This window comes from Berghia stephanieae, chromosome 2 (assembly GCF_034508935.2).
Source record: "Berghia stephanieae isolate SIO BIC M18660-M18661 chromosome 2, UCSD_Bste_1.3, whole genome shotgun sequence".
Taxonomy (NCBI): Eukaryota; Metazoa; Mollusca; class Gastropoda; order Nudibranchia; family Aeolidiidae; genus Berghia; species Berghia stephanieae.
Window position 1 is genome coordinate 60,784,123 of NC_088361.1, and position 22,509 is coordinate 60,806,631.

The 22,509-nt window shown below is 35.2% G+C and overlaps 1 protein-coding gene across 6 annotated transcripts in view; it reads right to left on the reverse strand.

Annotated features, from left to right (window-relative positions):
* The window catches only part of LOC144965271 (putative E3 ubiquitin-protein ligase HERC1), a 127,770-nt gene that overhangs the window by 56,776 nt on the left and 48,485 nt on the right, over positions 1–22,509 (reverse strand). For 4 of the 6 annotated variants that reach the window (XM_078900432.1, XM_078900430.1, XM_078900433.1 and 1 more), the window contains exons 37-54: positions 21,260–21,499; positions 19,979–20,062; positions 19,442–19,850; positions 18,889–18,980; positions 14,936–15,099; positions 13,294–14,450; positions 12,523–12,733; positions 11,069–11,283; positions 9,885–10,104; positions 9,357–9,526; positions 8,403–8,572; positions 6,558–6,660; positions 5,724–5,848; positions 5,005–5,146; positions 3,986–4,180; positions 1,924–2,140; positions 1,301–1,529; positions 245–434 (exon numbers count right to left, since the gene is read on the reverse strand). In XM_078900432.1, coding sequence (XP_078756558.1) covers positions 245–434; positions 1,301–1,529; positions 1,924–2,140; positions 3,986–4,180; positions 5,005–5,146; positions 5,724–5,848; positions 6,558–6,660; positions 8,403–8,572; positions 9,357–9,526; positions 9,885–10,104; positions 11,069–11,283; positions 12,523–12,733; positions 13,294–14,450; positions 14,936–15,099; positions 18,889–18,980; positions 19,442–19,850; positions 19,979–20,062; positions 21,260–21,499 — 4,333 coding nt within the window. The remainder of the gene's footprint in view (positions 1–244; positions 435–1,300; positions 1,530–1,923; positions 2,141–3,985; positions 4,181–5,004; positions 5,147–5,723; positions 5,849–6,557; positions 6,661–8,402; positions 8,573–9,356; positions 9,527–9,884; positions 10,105–11,068; positions 11,284–12,522; positions 12,734–13,293; positions 14,451–14,935; positions 15,100–18,888; positions 18,981–19,441; positions 19,851–19,978; positions 20,063–21,259; positions 21,500–22,509) is intronic. The other 2 variants (XM_078900435.1, XM_078900434.1) reach the window with 1 other exon arrangement.

Genomic DNA, 22,509 nt, shown 5'->3' on the forward strand with positions numbered 1-22,509 from the left:
AATGCAAAGTATAGAATGGCAGAGTAAATTTAAATCAAAATGACAAGGTTATTAAAAATCTGTAGTTGTTTTAATACAAATTATTCCAGCATGACACGAGGCAACAAGTTTGTCTAATCTAAGCTTTTAACCCAATACCTCCATTTCTATTTTAATGTAAATGAGAGGGGAAAAAACCTTTCTAGGATTCCACAATATTTTTAGTATTTCATACATTATTGTCCTACTCCAGATCTTCACTTACCCTTCTCAGCTGAGAGCTGTGCCTGTAGGAGCTTGTAATTCCATCCTTTTTGTGCTAAGAGAGAGACCAAAGCTTGAGTAACGGCAAAAGCTGTTGATTCTCCAGCTCTTACAGAAGAGTTAAAGCGATGGAAAGTACTTGTATCTTCCGTGGTGGTTGGACTGATCCCAATGGATGCCCTCATCAACTCCTGATTGAAAAATGAAAGGATGGAAATTAAATGAGACCGACTGCTACAATGAAAAAGCACGAAACTGTCAGAGGAAAAGCAATGTAGTTACTTTGTAAATTTTTATTCTGCAGAAAGTATGTCTCAAAAAATAAATAATGAGTTGGTCGAACAGTTAGTGGAATATGGGGGGGGGGGTGGGAGGGGTTGGGAAGGATTATTGCAATAAGTGAGCATCTGACAGTCAACTGACCAAAGTTTTACTCTCCATTTCAAACAAACTAATTCCCTCTCCTCCATGTTACCTCCGTGATGCTTAAATAGATCTTCAAATTTACATCAATGTATAAGATTTGCATCTTATTTCTAGAATACCTGTACATTTAAGAGAGAAAAACATGACAAACCTGAAACAGCAACACATCCGTTTTCTCATTTTAGCATGAATCTTTATTCGATACAGTTTTTATATTATGAAAAGGAATTGGCAGCAATATTATACTACTATTTATCTAGCAAACAAGCACTGATATCCTAATAAAGGAGAAATATGCTTTTTTTAAAAGTAAATTCGGATATCGTCTATATATTTATCAGGTCTTGGTCTGGGGCAAGCCTCTCTGTGAATGATGAGAACTATTGTTAATGTATAAGGGAAAGGAGGGGTAGGAGCCTGAAATAAAATCAGAATTACAATTTCCTCAAACTGATATTTCAATCAAATGCGCGATAAATACAATAATGCCATATATTTGCATATATAAACAAAGCAATATTATAAATTGGACAACTATCTATTGTATTCTTCAAGCAAGAGCATGGTTGTTATAGTCAAAAACTACTAAAAATAAGATAATACGATAATACTAAATAAATCCAGCATTTACCTGAGTACAAAGTTGTATCAACTGCTTCAAAGCAGTGGGATTTTCCTCGATCAGAGCTCCAATGGCAGATGTGAGATGCTTAAGATGCTGAGCGGACTCATCATTGCGAGAATTCTTTCCAGATAGTTCCATTTTGCCAGCAGCACACAGTGACATTAATCTTACAATCTGCATGATGTCTGCTAAACCTATCAACTCCAAAGCCGCAGATAAGTTGCATGCTTGACCACTATGTAATGTAAGAAGTGAAATTTTACTTATCAGCATTGAAATTTGTGATAAAAACACCACTTGCAATTCGTGTTATCATGGCTATTCTATTTGAATTGCTAAACTTTACAGAAATGTATTGAAAATAGCCAAAAGAAATGTGTAGTGGCCTTAGACGCTGCAAAATTTATAAGAAAACATTTGAAGGATTCATTTTATATAATTCCTTTACATGTGAAATCAAAACAATTTCTATATATAAGTAGCTATAAAATAAATTCAGAAGATTTATAAACTGAATAAATAATGAGAATCAGTATTATATTTGGCATGATACTGTGTATTAATCTCTATTTATTGATTCAATTTTTTTTCCATGGTCCATACTTTAATCATTTTCCTCTTTCTCTAACCTTTGAGCCAAGAAAGAAAGTATTTTCATGGTGACAGCCCTTGCAATTAGTGTCTGTCCTGCACTGATAATACTGTGAATGCCCGTCAATCTGTCTGACATTTTTGTCAACAGAGAAGCTTGCTCTCCAAGTGACTTAGGCCTTGCTTCAGCCTTCAAGCCCTTGGGCATTGCACCTGATGTCATTCCCATCAAAAACCGACTGCTGACTGATGTCCCTACAGAGATAGAAAAAGTAAATATAACATATGCCAATGTATCTATTCAGTAGTTTGTATTGAAGTATCACAATTGGATTGGACTAATATCTCAATTGTTAATATGTCAATAAATTTTTAAGAATTGTCACATAGTATATGACAATGTATTAAGCTGTGTGAAATTAACTGAAGCCTTTGAAATATACTGAACATCTATTGTTCTGGTTAAGCATTTCTCTTTAAAGATTCAATAAATCAACGTGGTGAAATTAAAACAACCCTTGACCTTTTCTTGTACTTAATGGAAAAACTAGTATCTAAACAGATTACAAAGTGAAAGGGGTTTCAATACATCTATATATATAGCAACTATTTTCAAACAGCATTTCATGAAGAGCTGGATGGTGAGTGGAAGAGTCATTACAATGGTTAATTCAGTATCCCAGTGCAGCATATCCCAGATGGAAAAAAAGTGTACAATCAATGGTTAAAAAGAGTAAAATCTTGAAAACCAGAGGAAAATAAGGAAGCACTTAAAAGAATTTTTCAAAATAGAGTTATGGCTTTTAATTTAGCATAAAAATTACAAGGGAGTGAAAAAAATTATTGTTCTATCTTATCTTGGCTTACTTTCAGGGTGTTTCTAACTATGATCACTATGCCATTACATTCTCAAATTTACATGAACTGCCATTACCACAATCGTGAGCATGAAACATATTTTAATGTGTAAAATTTGGAACAAAAATGTATAAGCGTACAACCTACTAAAAAAGGTGCAAATACTCCATTTTGATGTACAGTTGGCAGCACTGTTACTCCTGAATCTGCTTACATGAACAATACTGGTGATTCCTAGATGCCTAGGTTACAGTATCTTACAATGCCACAGGGAATGGCGAAATTAGTTTGGCCTTTTGCCTTCTGTTTTTTTTGTTTTGTGTAGTTGGTTGGTCTAAGGGCTTTTGTCTGTTGTTTTTTACTTTTATTTTTGGGTTGTTTTTTTTTTGTTTTTTTGTTTTTTTAAAAATATATCTTTATTTTACATAATTTTAAACAATTTTTCAAGTAAAATATCGCAGACAAATCAGAACAAATATTCAAATCTAAAATGTCAATAAAAATGAAACAACAAATTTTAAAACCTTGAAAATTCAGGGTAAAGGATGGATAAAAGGTCAACAACTGACTTACTGGTGTCTATATCTGGGTTTGATATACTATTACCAAAGACAAAGGGGACTGATTGGGGTAGGGATGAAGCATGAGAAACAACCTCGTAGCCTTTCAATGGGATAAACCATAAAGATGGATACAATTTGATTGACATTTCTTATAGCAAGCAAAATGACAATTTATTACAAATCTAGAGAAATAGCAAAACTAAATGTTTAAAAGTCATAAATAAAAACAGCGCGTCATGGTGATAGGATAAATTTCTCTCCTTTTTTTTCTGAGCAGCACAAAATGAAGAGATAAAAATAATCACTTACTCACCGTCTCTTAATGCTTTACATCACATCCTACATTTTAATCATTATCCAAGCTATCAGATTTCAGGCAATAGTTACTGTTGTTTTTTGTTGTTTTGTTTCGTTTCTCTCTCTAATTTTGTAAAAATTAGTTTTATAAAAACATTCGTCAGGTTTATCTTTAAAAATTTCATCTTTTTTCTCTGACAATTCATTAATGGCCCATTCTTGATCGAACATTTGTTTTGAATTCAACAGAATGTTTTGATATCACAAAGATATATCCTTTAAATTTCAATAAAAGATTTTTTTTTTTAAAACAAAGTTTAATCAGATCTGTAACCCATCTTCAAATGCATCAATTAATTCTGATTATTAAATGTAGGCTTACCATTTATGGAGATAGAAGGAGAATTGGACTCTAGCTGCCTTGGATGGTTAAAATAACTAGATCCAAGCGGGTCAGACTCGGAGAATCTAACTGGATCTGGGATTTGCTTGTTGTCACTTAATCCCAGTTTACACAATAACTTCTGGTGGTCTGTAGAACTCATTGGGTGCTCATCCCATAACACTGGTAGATCCTCTGTGTTTGGGGTTGGGGAAACAAAAAAATTTTCTAAATGAAATACAAAGTTACGTCAGTTTAAAGATAATAAGAATGAATAGTATCCTTTATAATGTCGGTGTTAAGTACAATTTAGAACTCGATATAGCCATACTTAGTCACAAAGGGAAGAATATTTGTGTGCGTCCCTGACATAATCAGTCGCAAGGTGAAAATTTTGGTTTTGCGGTTTGTTTGTTTTTTGCATTTTTTTTTTTTTGAAAGCCCAATGTCCCCTGAGCATTTTAATCTTTATTTGAAGCAAATTGGGTGATTTTTTTTATGAAGTTATGGTCATATGCATGGGGTAGGGTGTGAAACCTTAATTTTGAGAAAATCGCTTCCAAAGTTGACAAGAGTTGATATTAAGTATAAAATTTAAAAAAATATATATATTTAGGAGTAGAATTCAATTAAAATATTTCATCAACATGTTGAAAAATGGTTGATTTAATGATTTTTGATGAGAACTCATTTTCCATAAAAATTGATCTTGACTAAAATTATCAATATCTCTGTTCAAAGCTTTTCACCATGCGACTGATTATCTCAGGAACGCCCAAATTTAATAAATTTAGTTGGTAACTTAATTCCACTTCCCAGCTCAAAGTCTCTCAAAACTGCAATGAAATTATTGTTCAAAATTTGTTGATGAGGAAACATATATTGTATGTTGGGAGATTTGTGATAAAATAATATCAGTTGATTCAAAATTATGGAGAAAAAAAATTTCAGGAAACTGAAACCAAAAATCTTATGAACAGACGTAGTAGCTGTCATCAGCAGACCATTCTTTCAAATACCTTCATTCTTGGGCTCTGGGTTTCCCAACAGATCTGAGGCCACAGCGCCTGATACTGGTAAAAGAGAGTCTGGAGACAGCCTGTCGCTACTTCTATTGCGTCCTGCAGGTCCACCTGGCATACCTCGACCATCCTGGTTTTCCTATTGAAATTGAATCAAAACTTATAATTCATCTGCTATGGATTTATCAAAGTAAACAAGATACCACGCCAGGAATTTACATTATGATTCATTCACTTTTCTTCCTATTGTTTTAATGTTAAGGTTTTACAACACTTGTGGCTTCTGACACATATAGGTCATTTCAGCGCCAATAAAAAGGAATAAAATGGAATAATTAAAAATGTTGTGATTCACAATTAAAGGCACACAAAAAAAAGCGAAACAAAGGGGAACATTTCAAATAGGGAAGACATGTAGACTCTAAGAGCACACTATCAGTATACATAGTTTGAGATTACCTAAAAGTCTCAGCAGGACACCAGCAGAGGATAGAATAAACTCAAATGCTTACAGATCATTTTATACTCAAAACAAAAAATATAACAACACATAGCAGAGAAATGATTAACAAAATGTCATCTCTCAAAACTATAACTATACATTTAACTGTTTCCCTCTCAGACCAGGGCCAGGACAAAACTAAGAGAGAGGGGGATAGGAGACACAGCAAGTGACCTGCCCACTTTGAAGGTAAAAAAAAACCCATCCAACTTACTCGTAGATAGCTGTCCCTGCATTTTTGACACATGAGATAGAAAGGACAGCCAGAACCACAGGAGCCATCAAACCAGCCGCAGTCATACATTCCTGTACTACGATATCCATAACCTCTACTGCTCACTGAAATGCAATTTTTTTTTAAATATCTCAAATTATTTCGGGTTAATATTCTTACAGATTATTTTACATGATAATATTCTTCTGCTTTGGATACTAACTCTTTGCAATTTCCATACATTTAGAACTAAAGTCAAATTATCATAAACTAAAAAATACATATAGTTTATATTATACAAATCATAAATTACAAGTCCATTTAAAGCTGTAGAAACGGAGACTAACTCCAACACTATGGGCCTTTTGACTCTGAAGGACTTTCAATTACATTTTCTTCCTTTTCTTTTACAATTTTCAAATCTTACATGTAAATTATTAATCAATAAATTATGTTCAGAGATATATATGCATTGATTGCATGGTCATTAAAATTTTTACTTTTACTTTTTATATTTTTTTTTTAGTTTGTAGCAGATGAGATTTATCTGGTGTTCATTTTTCAATGCTTGATCGACTAATTTGTAGGGTGACATGAAGTAAAGATAAAATGTTATTAATATGAGAAAGAAAGACATGCAAGTTGAACAAGCAAACAAGCAGAGTGCATTCTCCAGGAAGCCAGTGCATTATCAGGGGGTAAGGGGAGAGTTTGGATTGTAACAGATAGAGACAACCAATTGAGCAAATTGCACAAGATGTGTTTAATTGTGTCTGTGTGGTTGCTAGGATTATAAGCCATTTACAAGTCAAATTTTATAATCTTTGCAATTACCTCCACACCCTGGATGGGTGGTAGCCATGTGAAAATGAAAGTCGTGGACATCCTGCTTGCACAATTCACATTTGACTGTAGAATTCTGGTCTATCTGAGAACACTGTTAGAAAACAATAATATATCATTAATGATTCATTGTATATAGGAGGCAATAACTTTGTCAAGCATTACCCTAAATTTAATTGAAATGACCAGAACAGGAGTTATCCAATGGATTCCAGCGAATGCTGCAATTGATGGAAATGAAGAGGCAGTCATACTGGCAGGACAAAGACATGGAATAGATTGAAGAGCCTGCAGACCATTGAGAGCAAAAATCCATAATCAAACTGATTTTTACAGAAAAGTGGAATAAAGCTCATAAAAAATACATGCAAAATGAGTCTGTGAGAGTACTAGACCAAAAAGTACAGGTTCTCATTTTCAGATTCAGGAGAGGGCACTGTCAACTGAAACGCCATGTGAAAATTTGCTGTGGAAACGTGTGCTCCAGGCATGCGGGCTTTATGCTATGGATAGAAACAGATACTGGTCTCAATACACAGATCACTTTGAAACTCTATGGCAATGCAAATGACCTTCAGAGGACCGTGGATTTCATTACCAGCATCAGAATCCAGATTTGATCTAATTCGATGGAATGCAACAAGAAGATGAAGAAGAAGAGGAAAATGAAGAAAAGGAACATTTTCTCTATCATCTTTCTTTTCAAAACGAATTCCTGTATGCATCCATCAAAAAAAAAAATGATTTCAATACATTTGTTTGATTAAAAATCATCTAAAATAATAGTTTTAATGAAAAGCTGCCATGTGACAAGTGCTTTTGGTAAAAATATTTTATAAGTAAAAAAAGGAATGAGAAGCTGTCCGTTGCATTACTGATTTAACTTCTAGCACAATGTTATATGAGAAAAAAATTTTAATATGAAAAAAAATACCAGAAAAGATTAATATGCTGAAAAGCAAATTTCTAACTGAATTATGGAAAAGGTCAAACCAAGAACCACTCACCACCCAATTTTGGAGCTGAGAAGGAAGTGGAGATGGGTCAGTCACACCTTGAGAAGACCAGGGAGTAAGGTCACCCACCATTCCCTTGATTGTTTTGTTTGTTGTTTTTAAGGGTTTTACGGCGCTTGCAACACATTTAGGTTATATCAGCGCCAGTTAAAAGGAAGAAAATGGGACAGTAAAAAGTTCTAGAATTACAATTAAAGCATCCAAGAAAAAGTAAGACAAAGGAGAACTGGGAATAAATAGGGATCAGATGTAGATTCCAAGAGCATACCATCAATGTTCTTCGTTTGAAATCACCAATAAGTCTCATCTGGACACAAGCACTGCCCCCACTAAGAGGAATACACTCAAATGCTTACATTATAAATTAGAACAAATATAATAATACATAACAGAGAGATGATTTACAAGGGAAAAAAATATCATCTCCCAAAACAATAACAATGCATTTGACTGTTTCCCTCCAAGTCAGGACCCCGACCAGGGCCAGGACAAAACCAAGCAATCTCATTCCAAGACAAAGACAGAATGCAAGTTGGAAAACAGATATAGGGGGATAGAAGACACAATAAGTACCTCCCTGCCCACCATGGGAGGCAGGAACCCCACCCAGATTCCCTTGATTGGAATTCCCAAGGGACACGAATGTTGGGTGCCAGAAAAAGTCATGGAGGTGCTCACTGTCTGACAAACTGAAGACGACAGGCCTCACCTGGTAGATGGCCAAGGACAGAAGCAGATGGCAGATGCTCATAGAGACCCAATGTTCCACAAGGAGTGAAGAGGATTAAGTAAGTAAGACAAGCTCTGAATGAACACTTACAATTGCAGACATCATACGTGCCGTGTCTCGTGGCAAATCATCATCTAAATCTGCACCATCCTCAGAATAAATATCCTCCAACAGAAGGATGTCATCGGGAATGTCCAACAAAGGTCTTGCCTCACCAACTTCTTGGCGTCTTTCTGGGCGGTTACTTCTTCTATCTCTTGCTGTAAAAGACACAATAAAAAGGACAATTTTTATGCAAACATCTTGGTTGTATCAAAACATAATTGCAGTAATTAATCTATGTGCATCCTACAAACTCAAGTTATAATCTTTTTTTTCAGAATTTATTTATGAAACAGGTCACATTTCAAATAAATTGTATTTATCAGTCAAAATACAAAAAGTCTCTTAAATTAATGAATGTACTGCTTATACAAATTTGTTTTGATTAAGAAGAAGTAGAAGGATCTTAACTTGAAATGTTTTTTTATCATACATTTCTATCAAACTGATATTCTCTATAGATTATTTGCTTTGCAAACATGAGTAAAAGCAATATGTTTTCCTTTATAACGAATTAACTCTCTCGAGTTCACATGAATGGAAAATCAAAAAAATTTGTTTTATTTTCAATCATGGTGAACTTGAGAGTTAAATATCTTAATGACATCTTTAAATATTGATGCTTTTGTTTTATGTTGTAAATATACTTTTAAACTGATCAAAAATAGTGCGTCAACACGACAATGGTATTTGAAAAAAAAAAAAGACATAATTTGAATGATTAAATGATTATAGCTTTTATGAAATTGATTTGCTTTCTAAATGTCTGCAGGCACATAGACATACAAAAAATATTATGCATGTAAAATTTCAGATTTTTAAGATTTGCAGGATAAAAAGCCTTTGATTTTGAAGTTTTTGACTGATTTCTCCATCTTTTTCTTTTATAAAATTCTGACTACATTTATCACACAATATTTCATAATGCTCTACAAGACTCACCAGCTTGTATGAAGCTACGTATGTCAACATTCCTGCCCCTAGCTAACCGTCTGGGCCGTCTAGACAAGCTTGGCCTTGGTAATTCATCATACTCCTCTGGTTCCTCCTCTGAGTCTTCACTCAGTATCAAGCTGTCTAAACGATCAGACAGTGCACCGATAGCCAACTCCCTAGGGTTAAATTTGAATGTGTCATTCACAGGAATGAGGTGAGTAAACAATTGATGATGATGATGATGATGATGATGATGATGATGATGATGATGATGATGATGATGATGGTGAGAGTGGTGATGGTGGTGGTGGTGATTGTAGTAGTGTTGGTAGTCATGGAAGGGGTGGTGTATTTATGATCATCAGGATTAGGATGAGATGTATAAAGGAATGAATGGTGAATAAGTCAATCAATCTTTTTTTTAAAATCATGATCTACCTTTATCTAAAATGAATTACTACTCCTCTCTATAAATGCTTTTAAGCATAAGATGAAATGTCTCAAGATAACCAACAACTAAAAAATGATACAAACCTTTCAGAGGGTGCTAATGGACACTGGCCAACCTCCTCCTGTAAGAGGCTCATTGCAGTCACCATACCAGTGCCCACCCCTACATCCCTGATATGAGCGGTTGATGATTCCAAATCGGCAAAATCCAGGTCCCCTTCTGGCTGGGCCTCCATCGGATGCTCTAACATCCAAGTGGCCAGCAGGTTGGTGGATCTTGCCGAGATTTCCCTTCCACTCACACCTTTATTGGAAAGGAATTTGTATTTTTATCTATCAGTTGCTTAGGATAAACTTGAGCATTTATAAAGGGCAATATCCACTAAAAATGCTCAAAGTGATTTACAAGGGGTCCCTAGCCAACAGCAACACTTAACATGTACAACGAGACATAATGCATAGGCGATATTACATTTTTTCAGGAAGAGACAGCGTTGTTAACAGTCAGCTACTCATTTTACATTTGAGTATGATGACAGAATGTGAGTAAAGAGCCTTTTCCAAAGACACAACTATGCACCGCTCAGAGTGGGGCTCAAACCCAGGACCTTCTGATCCAAAGTTGAGTGTCATACCACTAGACCAGAATTGTCGCACATCTCAATGAGAATAAAGCCCCTGGACCAGATTCCGGACCTCTGCAAAATGCATCAATATCTTTGCACAAGTATTAGCCCATGTCTCCACTTTACTCTTACAAACATCTTTAGACAAGGAAAATATTTTCAAAGACTGGAAACAAGCAAATATAACTCCATTATTTAAAAAGGGTAAAAAAGGTAAAGTTGAAAATTATCAGCCATTTTCTTTGACTTCTGTGTCCTGCAAGCTCTAGAGTGTATCATACACAATAGTGTTATGAAACACCCTGATGAAAAGAATATACTTTCCATATTTAGCATCAAAGGAAATTTAATGAGACATCCATTGTGAAATACATAATATATTTACAATAAGCTAGACATGACAGCGATATATTACAGAGATTGTCATCCAATGATGTTGTAAGGGAAGAGGGGCAAGAAAAGTTGAATTTGGCTTTGTCCTCTTAGACACTCTACTGCTTGAGAAAATTATGAAAGTCTTTAGATTTCATCAATTCCTTTGTGCTATGTGGAGGCATTAATTTCTGATCTGGACTTAATTTTCTAAATAGCGAGTCAACAGAAATTTGATTAATTTTCTAGGTCACTCCCAAACTGACTCACCTGTAGCAGTGAGAGCCCTTTTGATGTGCTGGAGTCCAAAGCCCATCTCCAGCAGAGGGGTGACTAATGGAGGTGGGGGAGGGGAAGGGGATCGTGACCGAATGGGGTTGGGAGGCTGAGGACGCCTTGGAGGTGTGGGTGTCGATGACATGTAGCTAGGGGGTGGCTTTAACACATTCATCATTCGTCGAGTTAACCCACGCATGTCTTCAGCACTAAAAAATGGAAGAGAAATTTGATTTTGTATAATCATGAAATGTTTAGTTAGAAAAACACTCTCTCTCAATCTTTGTCTATCGTTCTCTCTCTCAATCTCTCTCTCTCTCTCAATCTCTCTCAATCTCTCTCACTCTCTCTCACTCTCTCTCAATCTCTCTCACTCTCTCTCACTCTCTCTCACTCTCTCTCACTCTCTCTCACTCTCTCTCTCTCTCTATTTATATATATATATATATATATATATATATATATATATATATATATATCATTTCACATAAATGCACACAACATTATTCAAATACACCTTAAATCGTGTATTCTACTACTCCTTAACGTCTCTCAATCTTGAAAAAAAAAGTTTTACATTGTAATGCAACCAAATAGGTTATGCTAAATAAAAGAATCAAACTCACATCAGATCATCTTCTTTCTTCTTCACATTAACCAACTAGTTCAGTCAGACTGAGCATTACAGTTAATGTTGCATATCATCAAGACCCAAAAGCAAGGATGCCAATTATTTTTTTTTTTAACTCTGAAACTAGCAGAGCATTACATCTCACCAAAAACGAACCTGTAAGGTTTTTATGAGCTTTTGAGCTTTTTTTTATATAGCGCAATATCCACTAAAGTGCTCAAAGCGCTTTACAAGGGGTCCCTGGTCAACAGCAACATTTAACATGTAGGACAGGACATAACGCCTGTTAGGCGATATTACATTTTTTTTCTCACAGAGACAATGCTGTTAACGGCCAGGTACTCATTTTACACCTGAGTATGGTGAAAGAATGTGAGTAAAGAGCCTTTTCAAAGGACTCAACTATGCGACGAGCGCGAGGCTCGAACCCAGGACCTTCCGATCCGAAACCGAGTGTCATACCACTAGACCACATAGCCGCACGAGTAAACAAAAACATATTTTTTATCTCTTCCATTTTCTCTGTAAGTATATGTGGCCTGTGAGTCATGAATTCAGATATTATTTCTGTCTTGAGAAGAAAGGCCTGCAGTGGTCTTCTTCTTGGAGACAGGAAAAGATGCCGAGGTGTGAAATGGGGTTTGGAAAAAAACCCCGGACATTTGACATCCCTGATAAAGTTAAATCCCACAGAAACAAATCAGATACAACAATATGACAAAAACATCCATCAACCTCTAGAATATTTCAAATATATGAGACACATTTGCAGAAGTTAAAAAGTTTCATATATGTTCTTTTCGTCCTTTGCTACTACCTAGAGCTAGTCCGCATGTATTGTAAAATGGAAGTCTGGTGGCTTGTAGAGGGTGCAATAGAGGAGGTACGGTCACTGGTCTCATTAGCCCAGCTGACATGGGGTGTCTGGGAGTCAATGAGTCTGAGAGACTTAGAGGTTGATGAATTACTTTCTCCTTGATGACTGTCAGTTCTGATCTTGTTTGATGCCCTTAGCTTTTTCACTTCATCTGAAAAAATGAATATGGACCATGACGGAATTCTAAATTTTCATTAATTTAAAACAAAATTATAACAATCATATCACTGATAAAACAGTTTTAGGAACCAACATGCCCAAGCAGAAATGAGGTTGAAAAAAACTGACTGTTCGAAATTAAGAAATGAAGTGATGCAAATTACTATCATTCTTTAAGAGGCATTATAAGAAAAAATTGTTTTTAAATGGTTGCTCTGATATATGAGAAAAATCTTTGATATGAATTTATAACAAAAATATAAAAGCCAATATCAGTAAAAAAAAAATAAATAAACAAATCTTCAAAATCTGAAATATTCTTTTAAGTTTTAGGTTATTTTTACCTTAACTCTCTCGAGTTCATATGCATGGAAAATCAAACAAATTTGTTAACTTTTCAAAGAGGGTGAACTCAAGAGAGTTAATGACTAAATGCTAATTCAAAAGGTCAAAAAATATCTTGAAAATCAAATATCTTAAAATCTTCAAATAATAAAAAAATTAATAAATACAAAATAAATACAAAAAAATAATGAAGGGGGGTATACTAACTTTCCAAAGCTGAAACGCCAAGCTTGTCTTTTGCAAGAGATTCAATTATGGAGGCCTGGAAGACATTGAAGGCTCTCTCAAGCTCAGAGAGAGGGACAGCCCTCCTGTAGGGAAATAAAGCAGTTGAACGTGCCACAAAGATTTTCATCATCTGTCGCAACACACTTTGCATGGCCTCGTCTTTCAGGGGAATGACCAGTGAATCTAAAACTTGCTTATCTAAACTTGTGTCAGATGAGCTTGTCCTTGGCACCAAAAGCAACTCCATAAATTTCTCACAGGAAGTAAGGACAGCAAGGGTCTTAACAGCACATAATTGCATGGCAGCAAATTTCAGGGTATGAATTTCTTTTTCCTGGTTCACTTCAATAGATGTTACCTCATTACAAGGGCCTTCAGGAATAATATGTGGTGGAGAAGTTCTATCATCATTATCCATGTTGTCAAGCTCGGCTGCAGCATTAGATACAGATGGATATTCGGTTTGGAAGTGGTTTTGGTCATTACTCAAATCTTGTTGTGGTTCTGGTTGGAGACAAGGTTGAATCTCAGGTTTCTGTTGAGACAAAGGACTCACTGACGAAAATATTTGACTTCCTATCTGAGATAGTCTGTCCAAATCGATATTCAAACTAAGTTCTGAGGTTCTTGTTGGCACAGCTGAAAGCCTTGAAGTTCTTGATGATGGAAATGTTGTATTGTCATTGTCAGCAGAATCAACACTAACAGCTCTGAAATCCCTTCTTGAATTTGAAGGTTGTGATGAAACTGGTTTTCCACGAGAATTGGAAGAGAGTCCAGAAAAGGTACAGCCAAGCCTGCTAACACTCTCAGCATCACTTTTCTTGTCAGCATTATGGTCTGGGGCACTGAGGTCTCCATCTATAACTGCAGCCATATCTCTGTCTAATTCCTGCTTTAATATTTCAGCCCTGATTCTATTCACAGTTGCCTCTTCTGACGATTCTTGTTGCTCTTGCTGTTGCTGGTTGTTCCAATCAGACGACCCTTTCTGTCGATTGGAATGTCTGGGGTGTGCATCTTTCATAAAGGCCATTTTAATGAGAGCATCAAGATGATGGGACTGAAAGCCATCGAGATTAGAGATATCAAATGCTGGCATCTCAAGAGGTTCTAGATTAGTCAGAATGGTATCGCTATGTGAGAAAAAGAGAGAAAAAATTCATATTAAAAAAAAAACGTTTTGACCTAGGTGATGTTTTGCAAGTTGGAAAACAGATATAAGGGGATAGAAGACACAGTATGTACCCCCCTGCCCACTATGGGAGGTCAGGATCCCCACCCAGTGAGCTAGGTGAAAAATAACAATAAAGCACTTAAATCATGATGGTTACTATGGATAAGACACTTGATTAATAGAAGAAAGGAAAACAAAACAAAACAAAAAAAACATTTTTTTTTTACCCAACAAAAAAAAAACCAAAAAAAAAAAAACACACACACAAACTAAACCTAAAATTAGACACCAAAACTCTGTGCATTTCTTTCAATTGAACCTTTAAGACTCAAAGCCACTGTTCATTACAACTCAAATTATTCTACCAGCATTATTTGCGTTTCTTATGACCATAGGAGTGAGTGCAATATCCCTTTAGCTTTCATAACATGACATCGTACTTACCTAACCATGCTGTCTCCTTCCTCCCACTGTACTTTTGCTGTGATGGCATTTTCCCTGGGTAAGCCTAGCACCACACCTTTCTTCCCAGTGGCCTTGTGCACACAACGACCACCAATCCTCAATCCATTGTCCACCCCAGACATAACTGCAAGGCATGGCCAGATCTAATGGATGACAAAGATATTAGTTACATGGGTAACAATATAAAATGAAAAGATATAGAGTAATTGCACAATCTTCGCACAACTCGCGACATATTGGGCCAAATCCCGATCTGCAGACATGATTGAATTAGAATGACAGTAGGCGGGAGTTCCATAGGGAAGGGACAAACCTGCACATACTGTTTTGAAGCCCATTTATTTGTCTTTATTCTGAATGCGATTACTTTCTACTAGAGTTATTTATAACTAGTCATATTACTGTTTGTTCTTCCCCCCAAAATACCCTTGTGTTCATCGCTTCGCACACTTTTCCTTATGTGTTCATCACTTCGTACACGTTTTCGTCGGTTCGCACACCAAACATTCACACCTAAAATTCTACTCTTTAACATACGTTGTTTGATATACTTTATCTAGATCCATTTGAATGAAGCTTAGCTATTTTATCAAAGGAAATATTTTTTTTAAACCACACATACACACAAACACACACGCATATACATACCAGATACTTGCAAGAAAATAGTATCTGTGATTAGAGAGATATTTTATTATAGGACGTATTGCAAATTCACCACACACAAACACATGCACACACACACACACAAACACACGCACACACACACCCACACCAGACATTTGCAATGAAAAATTTCTTAAATGATTTTAAAGCCATCTCTCTCTCTCTCTCTCTCTCTCTCTCTCTCTCTCTCTCTCTCTCTCTCTCTCTTATATATATATATATATATATATATATATAAGAATATTATAATATATATATATATATATATATATATATATATATATATATATATATATATATATATATATATATATATATATATATATATTATAATATTCTTCTAATATTCCTGTGTGCGGCTATGTGGTTTTGTGGTATGACACTCGCTTTCGGATCGAAGGACCTAGGTTCGAGCATCTCTCTGCACATAGTTGAGTCCTTGAATAGGCTCTTTACTCACATTATCTCACTGTACTCAGGTGTATAATGAGTACCTGGCCGTTCACAGCGTTGTCTCTGTCGGAAAAAAATTATAATATCACCTTACAGGCGTCATGTCTTGTCCTATATGTTAAATGTTGCTGTTGGACTGGGACCCCTTGTAAAGCGCTTTGAGCATGTTAAGTGGATATTGCACTATAGAACAGCTCAATTTATATATTATAATATTCTTTATATTATATATATATATATATATATATATATATATATATATATATATATATATATATATAATATATATCCTTTCTTTAAAAAATATAGCATTGTGGATAACATTGTGCTTATTTGAGTCAATAAAAAAAATTGATACGGCGCACAACTCTACTGAAAAATTTGAAAATTAGAAATGTATTTTTTACAGATAGATAAACAGATAATTTGATTTCCTTTTATAATTCAAAGTCAATTTGAAAGTTCGTTGAGTCAAACAGATATCATAAAATATGTACCAACGACGACACTTGACTCTCAAAATCAACTAATTTTGACACTGTAAAAAGTTGTCAATTTGCGTCATCTATTTATGACATCAAGTATTATTATTACTTCCGTTGTGTTGTTGATTTAGCGGTGATCAGCGTTGTTATGTAGTAGTATGTTCTAATTGTGTGTATGTTTGTGTGTGTGTATGTGCGTGTGTGTGTGTGTGTGTTGTGTGTGGTGTATACATGTGTGTTGGCATTTTTCAGCAAATCGTGGCATTCATAGTGATATTCACTTGATCACATGAAGGTATTTCAGTCGCCATTTTGATTCTTTTTTTACTATTAGGGTTAGCTCAAGATCGGAGGATATTTCTTTTTCTATTAAGGTTAGTCATAAGTCTTAGTAAAGGTGCTAGGATGTTTGTTTTTCCATAAGTTAAGTAAAGGGGAGACATTCCGAAAGCTCCGACATCCCCAGTATTCTTTAAATTTGTATTTTCACTGTTGATATTTTGTCAGGCATTTATTTATTCAATTTGTCATTATACAGAAGTATTTTAAAAACTCTAGAACAAACCTTGATAGATTTGTGAAAGTTTAAAATTTCCTAATTTGACCATTGTTTTGATTTTCGGCCGCCATTTTGATTTGTTAAATATTGAAAGGTAGTGCAAAGCAGTCCGAGAGTTTTTTTTCTATTAGGGTTAGCTCGAGAGGTTAGTCATAAGTCTTATTAAAGGTGCTAGGGTGTTTGTTTTTCCATAAGTTAAGTAAAGGGGAGACATTCCGAAAGCTCCTACATCCCCAGTATTCTTTAAATTTGTATTTTCACCTTTGATCTTTTGTCAGGCGTTTATTTATTCAATTTGTCATGATTTTTTCTATTAGGGTTAGCTCGAGATCGGATGAATTTTTTTTCCTATTAGGGTTAGTCATAAGTCTTATTAAAGTGCTAGGGTGTTTGTTTTTCCTATTAGGGTTAATTAAAGGTACTAGGTTTAATTTTTTCTTGGGGTTAGTTGAGGGAATATATTATTAAATATATTATTGGGCCACACAGAAAAATCAACCGAAGATATACCAAATTACACAGACAACGTTGTTTACCAATCTGCCCTCATTAAATGATGGTGAGTACAGTATCGAATGAAAATAGTTCTTCCCCGCGAAATTGCGGGCTTTTTACTAGTATATATATATATATATATATATATATATATATATCAATCCAGAGATCTATATTGTGCTGACATATGTTGCATGAATTAATGAAAAGGAAGAATTGCAAAACTTTAATTCATCTCGTCAAAGGTGTGCGGTTCGATGTGCAACACGAGCGATCGTGTTCATCATTCCGCACACCTGCTTTCAGTCAAAACCACAATATGGCGCCTTTCTACCACATTGTGTACTGTATAAATAAGATATTTAAATACTAATTATTAAGCAGATGGTACGGAGGACGTTAAAAAACCCTTCCTCCATGTATCTACATGCATCATCCCAGGGAAGAAGGAAAGTTGAAACTCGCCGATCTCGTGATTTCAGGAAAGTAACTTTGGAGTTTAATGGACACAATATAAGCTGCCACTTTGTTGTACCGTCTCAAGAAGCAAGAAGGAATATCGGTTGAGGCAATTAAAACCTGAAATTGCGTAATTCACGTATTTCACGTATTGAAGAAAATTTCCGAAATTTTAGATCATCAAAAAGTGTGCGAATAGAAAATCACGATCAGCTGTGCGAACTTTGTACGATTACTCTAAGTGACTAATGAAAAATACCGCTAATCAGTTCACACATTGTTGAAATATTGATCAACAAATTTGCAATTCAACAAGTCTCATTTCATATGATCAATTGTTTATCAATCGACTTATCAAAATAATATAATAAACAAAATTAATATAACAGCTTCAAAAAAGAACAAAATACCAAGCAAGGAAAGTTTCGGGCTCAAAACCCTTCTTCAGCCAACAACAAAAAAAAACAAAAAGACATAAATACATTACTAAATTTCAGATCGACGACAGAAATTTGGTAGGTCCGCTCTGTAGAAGAAATATCTTGGACTTTCCAAGAATTTTCTTCTACCAAATTTCTCTGTCATCAATTGGGAATTTAATAATGTATTTATGTCTTTAGTATCCCTTTGAAATAATATAAAAAACAATTGTATGACTAAATTTTCTTTTTCTTTTAAAGATTTTACTCCTAATTAGCCTATTTCGACAACAAGTGTGATTCTTGTTGAAATCAGACATTTTTCATGGATGTTATATATTTTTCATGAGCAACATTTATGTAAGGAAAGAAGTCTTCAATTCAAATAAGACTTGCCTGTTGACAGATTGTATTCAAACTCTCATCCACATTACACAGCCACGTCAGTTTTTCACTTTTTATTTTGTCACTTTCTTTGGATTTTGTACCTGCATTGATGAAAACGAAAATAATAAATTTAAAAATACAATTTATTCACCACGTTTTTAAAATGTCTGTATATGTAACATTTTGCCATTTAGAAGGTCATGACGACTGGATATAACAACAGAGGAGTGATTCACAAGTATAGCTCTAGTATTGAGAGTGGCAAAGTTAAAAACATAATCTTGAGAGCAAGAGTATGTGGTATATGAAACCAGAATATAAAAAGACAGATAAACACCTTTGACATACTCAAATCTGCTGTACACAAGTAGACATGTAAGGCCTGAAGGAAAAGAGAAAAATCACATATATATTTGATCTATTACTAGTAAATTATGGAATAAATAGTATGTACACTTTCATGCTTTGTGAAAAGAATTAGAATTACAAAGTACCTGTTGTGTATACCACCACATCCAATGAACATATAGTTAAATATTCATATGTTGTACAGTTTTCTAACCTGTCATACAATCACTGTCCTGTTGATTCACGGTTGAGCCATTAGAACCAGCAGTAGCATCTTCATCCTTCATACCTTTTTTTTCCCCTCCTTCAACACCTTCAGATGAAAGAGATTTGGTAGATGCTCCATCAAGCTGCTGCTGTTGTTGTTGTTTATGAAGACGGTCCTCTTGTTGTTGATGTTGATTGTGCTGATGGTGCAGTACATCATCCTGCCACGTGTGCAGTGTGTCGAGAGTCTGACACATGTATTGGTTAATGGTGGCAGTCCAAGCTGGTACCTGGTGCAGGTGGCGTATCAGGCTAATCACACCCTCGCTCATTACAGCACTGGGAGGAGCACATATTGGTGAACCAGCCAACAACTCTCTCGGGCTTTCCCTCAGATGCATGTCTGTTATTTTCACCTTTAGTAGGATAAAGAAATGTTTTAAAAACAAGATATTAAGAATCAAGTATTATTATATATTATCAAGAATTGAAAGAAAAATAGGTGCATGGAACTACATGTGTAAAATATTATGTCTTTACTCACCTTTTCCCCTGGACTGCTACTGTAAAAAGTGACACAAGGATATAACTCGCTGGCATCGACATCTTCAAATGCTAACTTGGGTTCCTGGATTGAAGGAGAATAATTATCACTAATTTAATAAACAATGTCACAATTTCCCATTGTAAATATGTGTTAAATAAACAATTTTAAGGAGATTGCTAGCCTCATCCAAAAACAAAACCTTTTATGTTTTTCTATCCTTTTTGATAAAAGTAAATCAATATCAGTCATTTGACTGTTATTAGTCAGTGCTGATGGTGACAAAAAGTGAAAAAGTAGGAAAATGTTGAATGATTGCCTTGAAGCCCCATTTTTACTGCACTAAACCCCACTTTTAGAGCAATTGAGATGATAGACTATCATTGATACTCTAACTTCTGGAGAGTGGGAAACTGCACCTGCGTGTTCCACCACACATCAACTCTCTCATTGCTAGCACATTGTTTCGAGAAAATGTAATTTTTAAAAGGAGGAAATTCCACCTTTGGACTCCAAAACCACGGATTTCCGCGGATCCGAGGAAAACCATCAGCACTGGTTATTGTTATAATTATCATCCTTACCCAGTATCATCAATCCAATCCAATTCCATCGCTTCAGGATTGAAAATTTATGCAATATTGTGTGCTTTATACATGATTTGTTTGCATTTCAGATTCTTTGTTTTTAAGGGTTGTACGGCGCTTGCAACACATTAAGGTCATATCAGCGCCAGTAAAAAGGAAAAAAAAATGGGATAGTAAAAATTTCTAGAATTACAATTAAAGCACCCAAGAAAAAGTAAGACATAGGGGAACTGGGAACAAATAGGGATCAGATGTAGATTCCAAGAGCATACGACCAATGCACTTAGTTTGAGATCACCTATAAGTCTCATCCAGACACAAGCACACAATCCAACAAAGAGGAATACACTCAAATGCTTGCATTATACATTAAAAATAACAAATATAATAATACATAACAGAGAGATGATTTACAAGGAAAAAAATATCATCTCCCAAAACAATAACTATGCATTTGACTGTTTCCCTCCAAGTCAAGGACTCCGGCCAGGGTCGGGACAAAACCGAGCAATCCCACACCAAGACAAAGACAGAAAGCAAGTTGGAAAACAGATATAAGGGGATAGAAGATACGGTAAGTACCTCCCTGCCCACTGTGGAGGTAGGGAACCCCACCCAGATTTCAGATTCAGTATCACTACCACCTACAACAGCATCAAGACTGGCATCCATCTTACCTCTAATACTCACTTACCTCAGCATTTTTAGCAAAGGCCAAGGTGCGAGCATCCATGTCCAAAATGACAGTAATATAGTCGCCTTGAGTGAAGCTGGACAGGGCAGAGCTAGTCTCTCCATTGTGATACAGATTTCCACTGTAAGCACGATAGAGCCACATGTCACTGGTGGTGCGATGACCACAATCACGGACCGGCCATCGGGATACTCCAACACAGGTCCCTTCATTTCCTCGATTTTCACGAACTATCAGGAACTGCGAAAGGATGATAGTATTAGTATTTTGTCATTGTTTCTTTAAATTTCTGTAACAGAAGCCTACTAATCAATTAACATGCTTTTAAGGTGCAAGATTAAGTTTGAAATACAAGGTGACCAAATTTTGGTCGCTTTTTTTCTGCTTATATGATTTTATAGCATTTGCAACACTTTAAAAAAGAAAGATGATGAAAAACATTGAATGTGTATAGTTTAAGTACCCAAAATAAAGTATAATAAAATCAATTAGCTCAGATAACTGAAGTCCAGGAGCAATATGTCTATGTCTAGTCTGAGACCACTTCACAGACCCATCAAAACACAAGCACCAGATACCCACTGAAAGGGATACATTCCAATAGTATTAAACATTCACAAACAATTACATAATTATAGAGAGATAAATTACAATACAAAAAATAAATCATCTCAGACGAAAGGAAACATGCATAAGACTTTCTATCAGCAAGAGATCTCCCAGAATACGACACATATTAACAAGGAAGGGACAATTGATACATATTGATATATAGAAGACAGTGAAACATGGACAAATAATAACACACACACACACACACACACACACACACACCCGGTGCAGGATGCCTTTGTTCCCCAATATGAGGGGTACCAACTACCCAAATTCTGCTAGTCTATGAGTCAAAAGTTTATCTTTTCAAAACTTAAGAATAAAGATAAGAAAAGACAGCCCGAAGAGAACATTCCACTTTGGCTTAAGATTTGTCAGAATTGCTTTTCTAAACCATGATCCAGCCTTCATTTCTTGAAAAATTACAACACAATCAGAAAAATAATCTGAAACATAAAAATCCCACTTCAACAGATAATTTTTTGTATAACAAAAAAGACAAAAATACTCACCCAGTAAGTAGGGTAGAAAAGAAAATGGAATTGGATTACAAATTTCACCTGAACAGCTGACTTTCAATTTGCCTGTATTTTGAATTAAAGATATCAAAATATCTCTAATATGGAGTCGACTTTTAA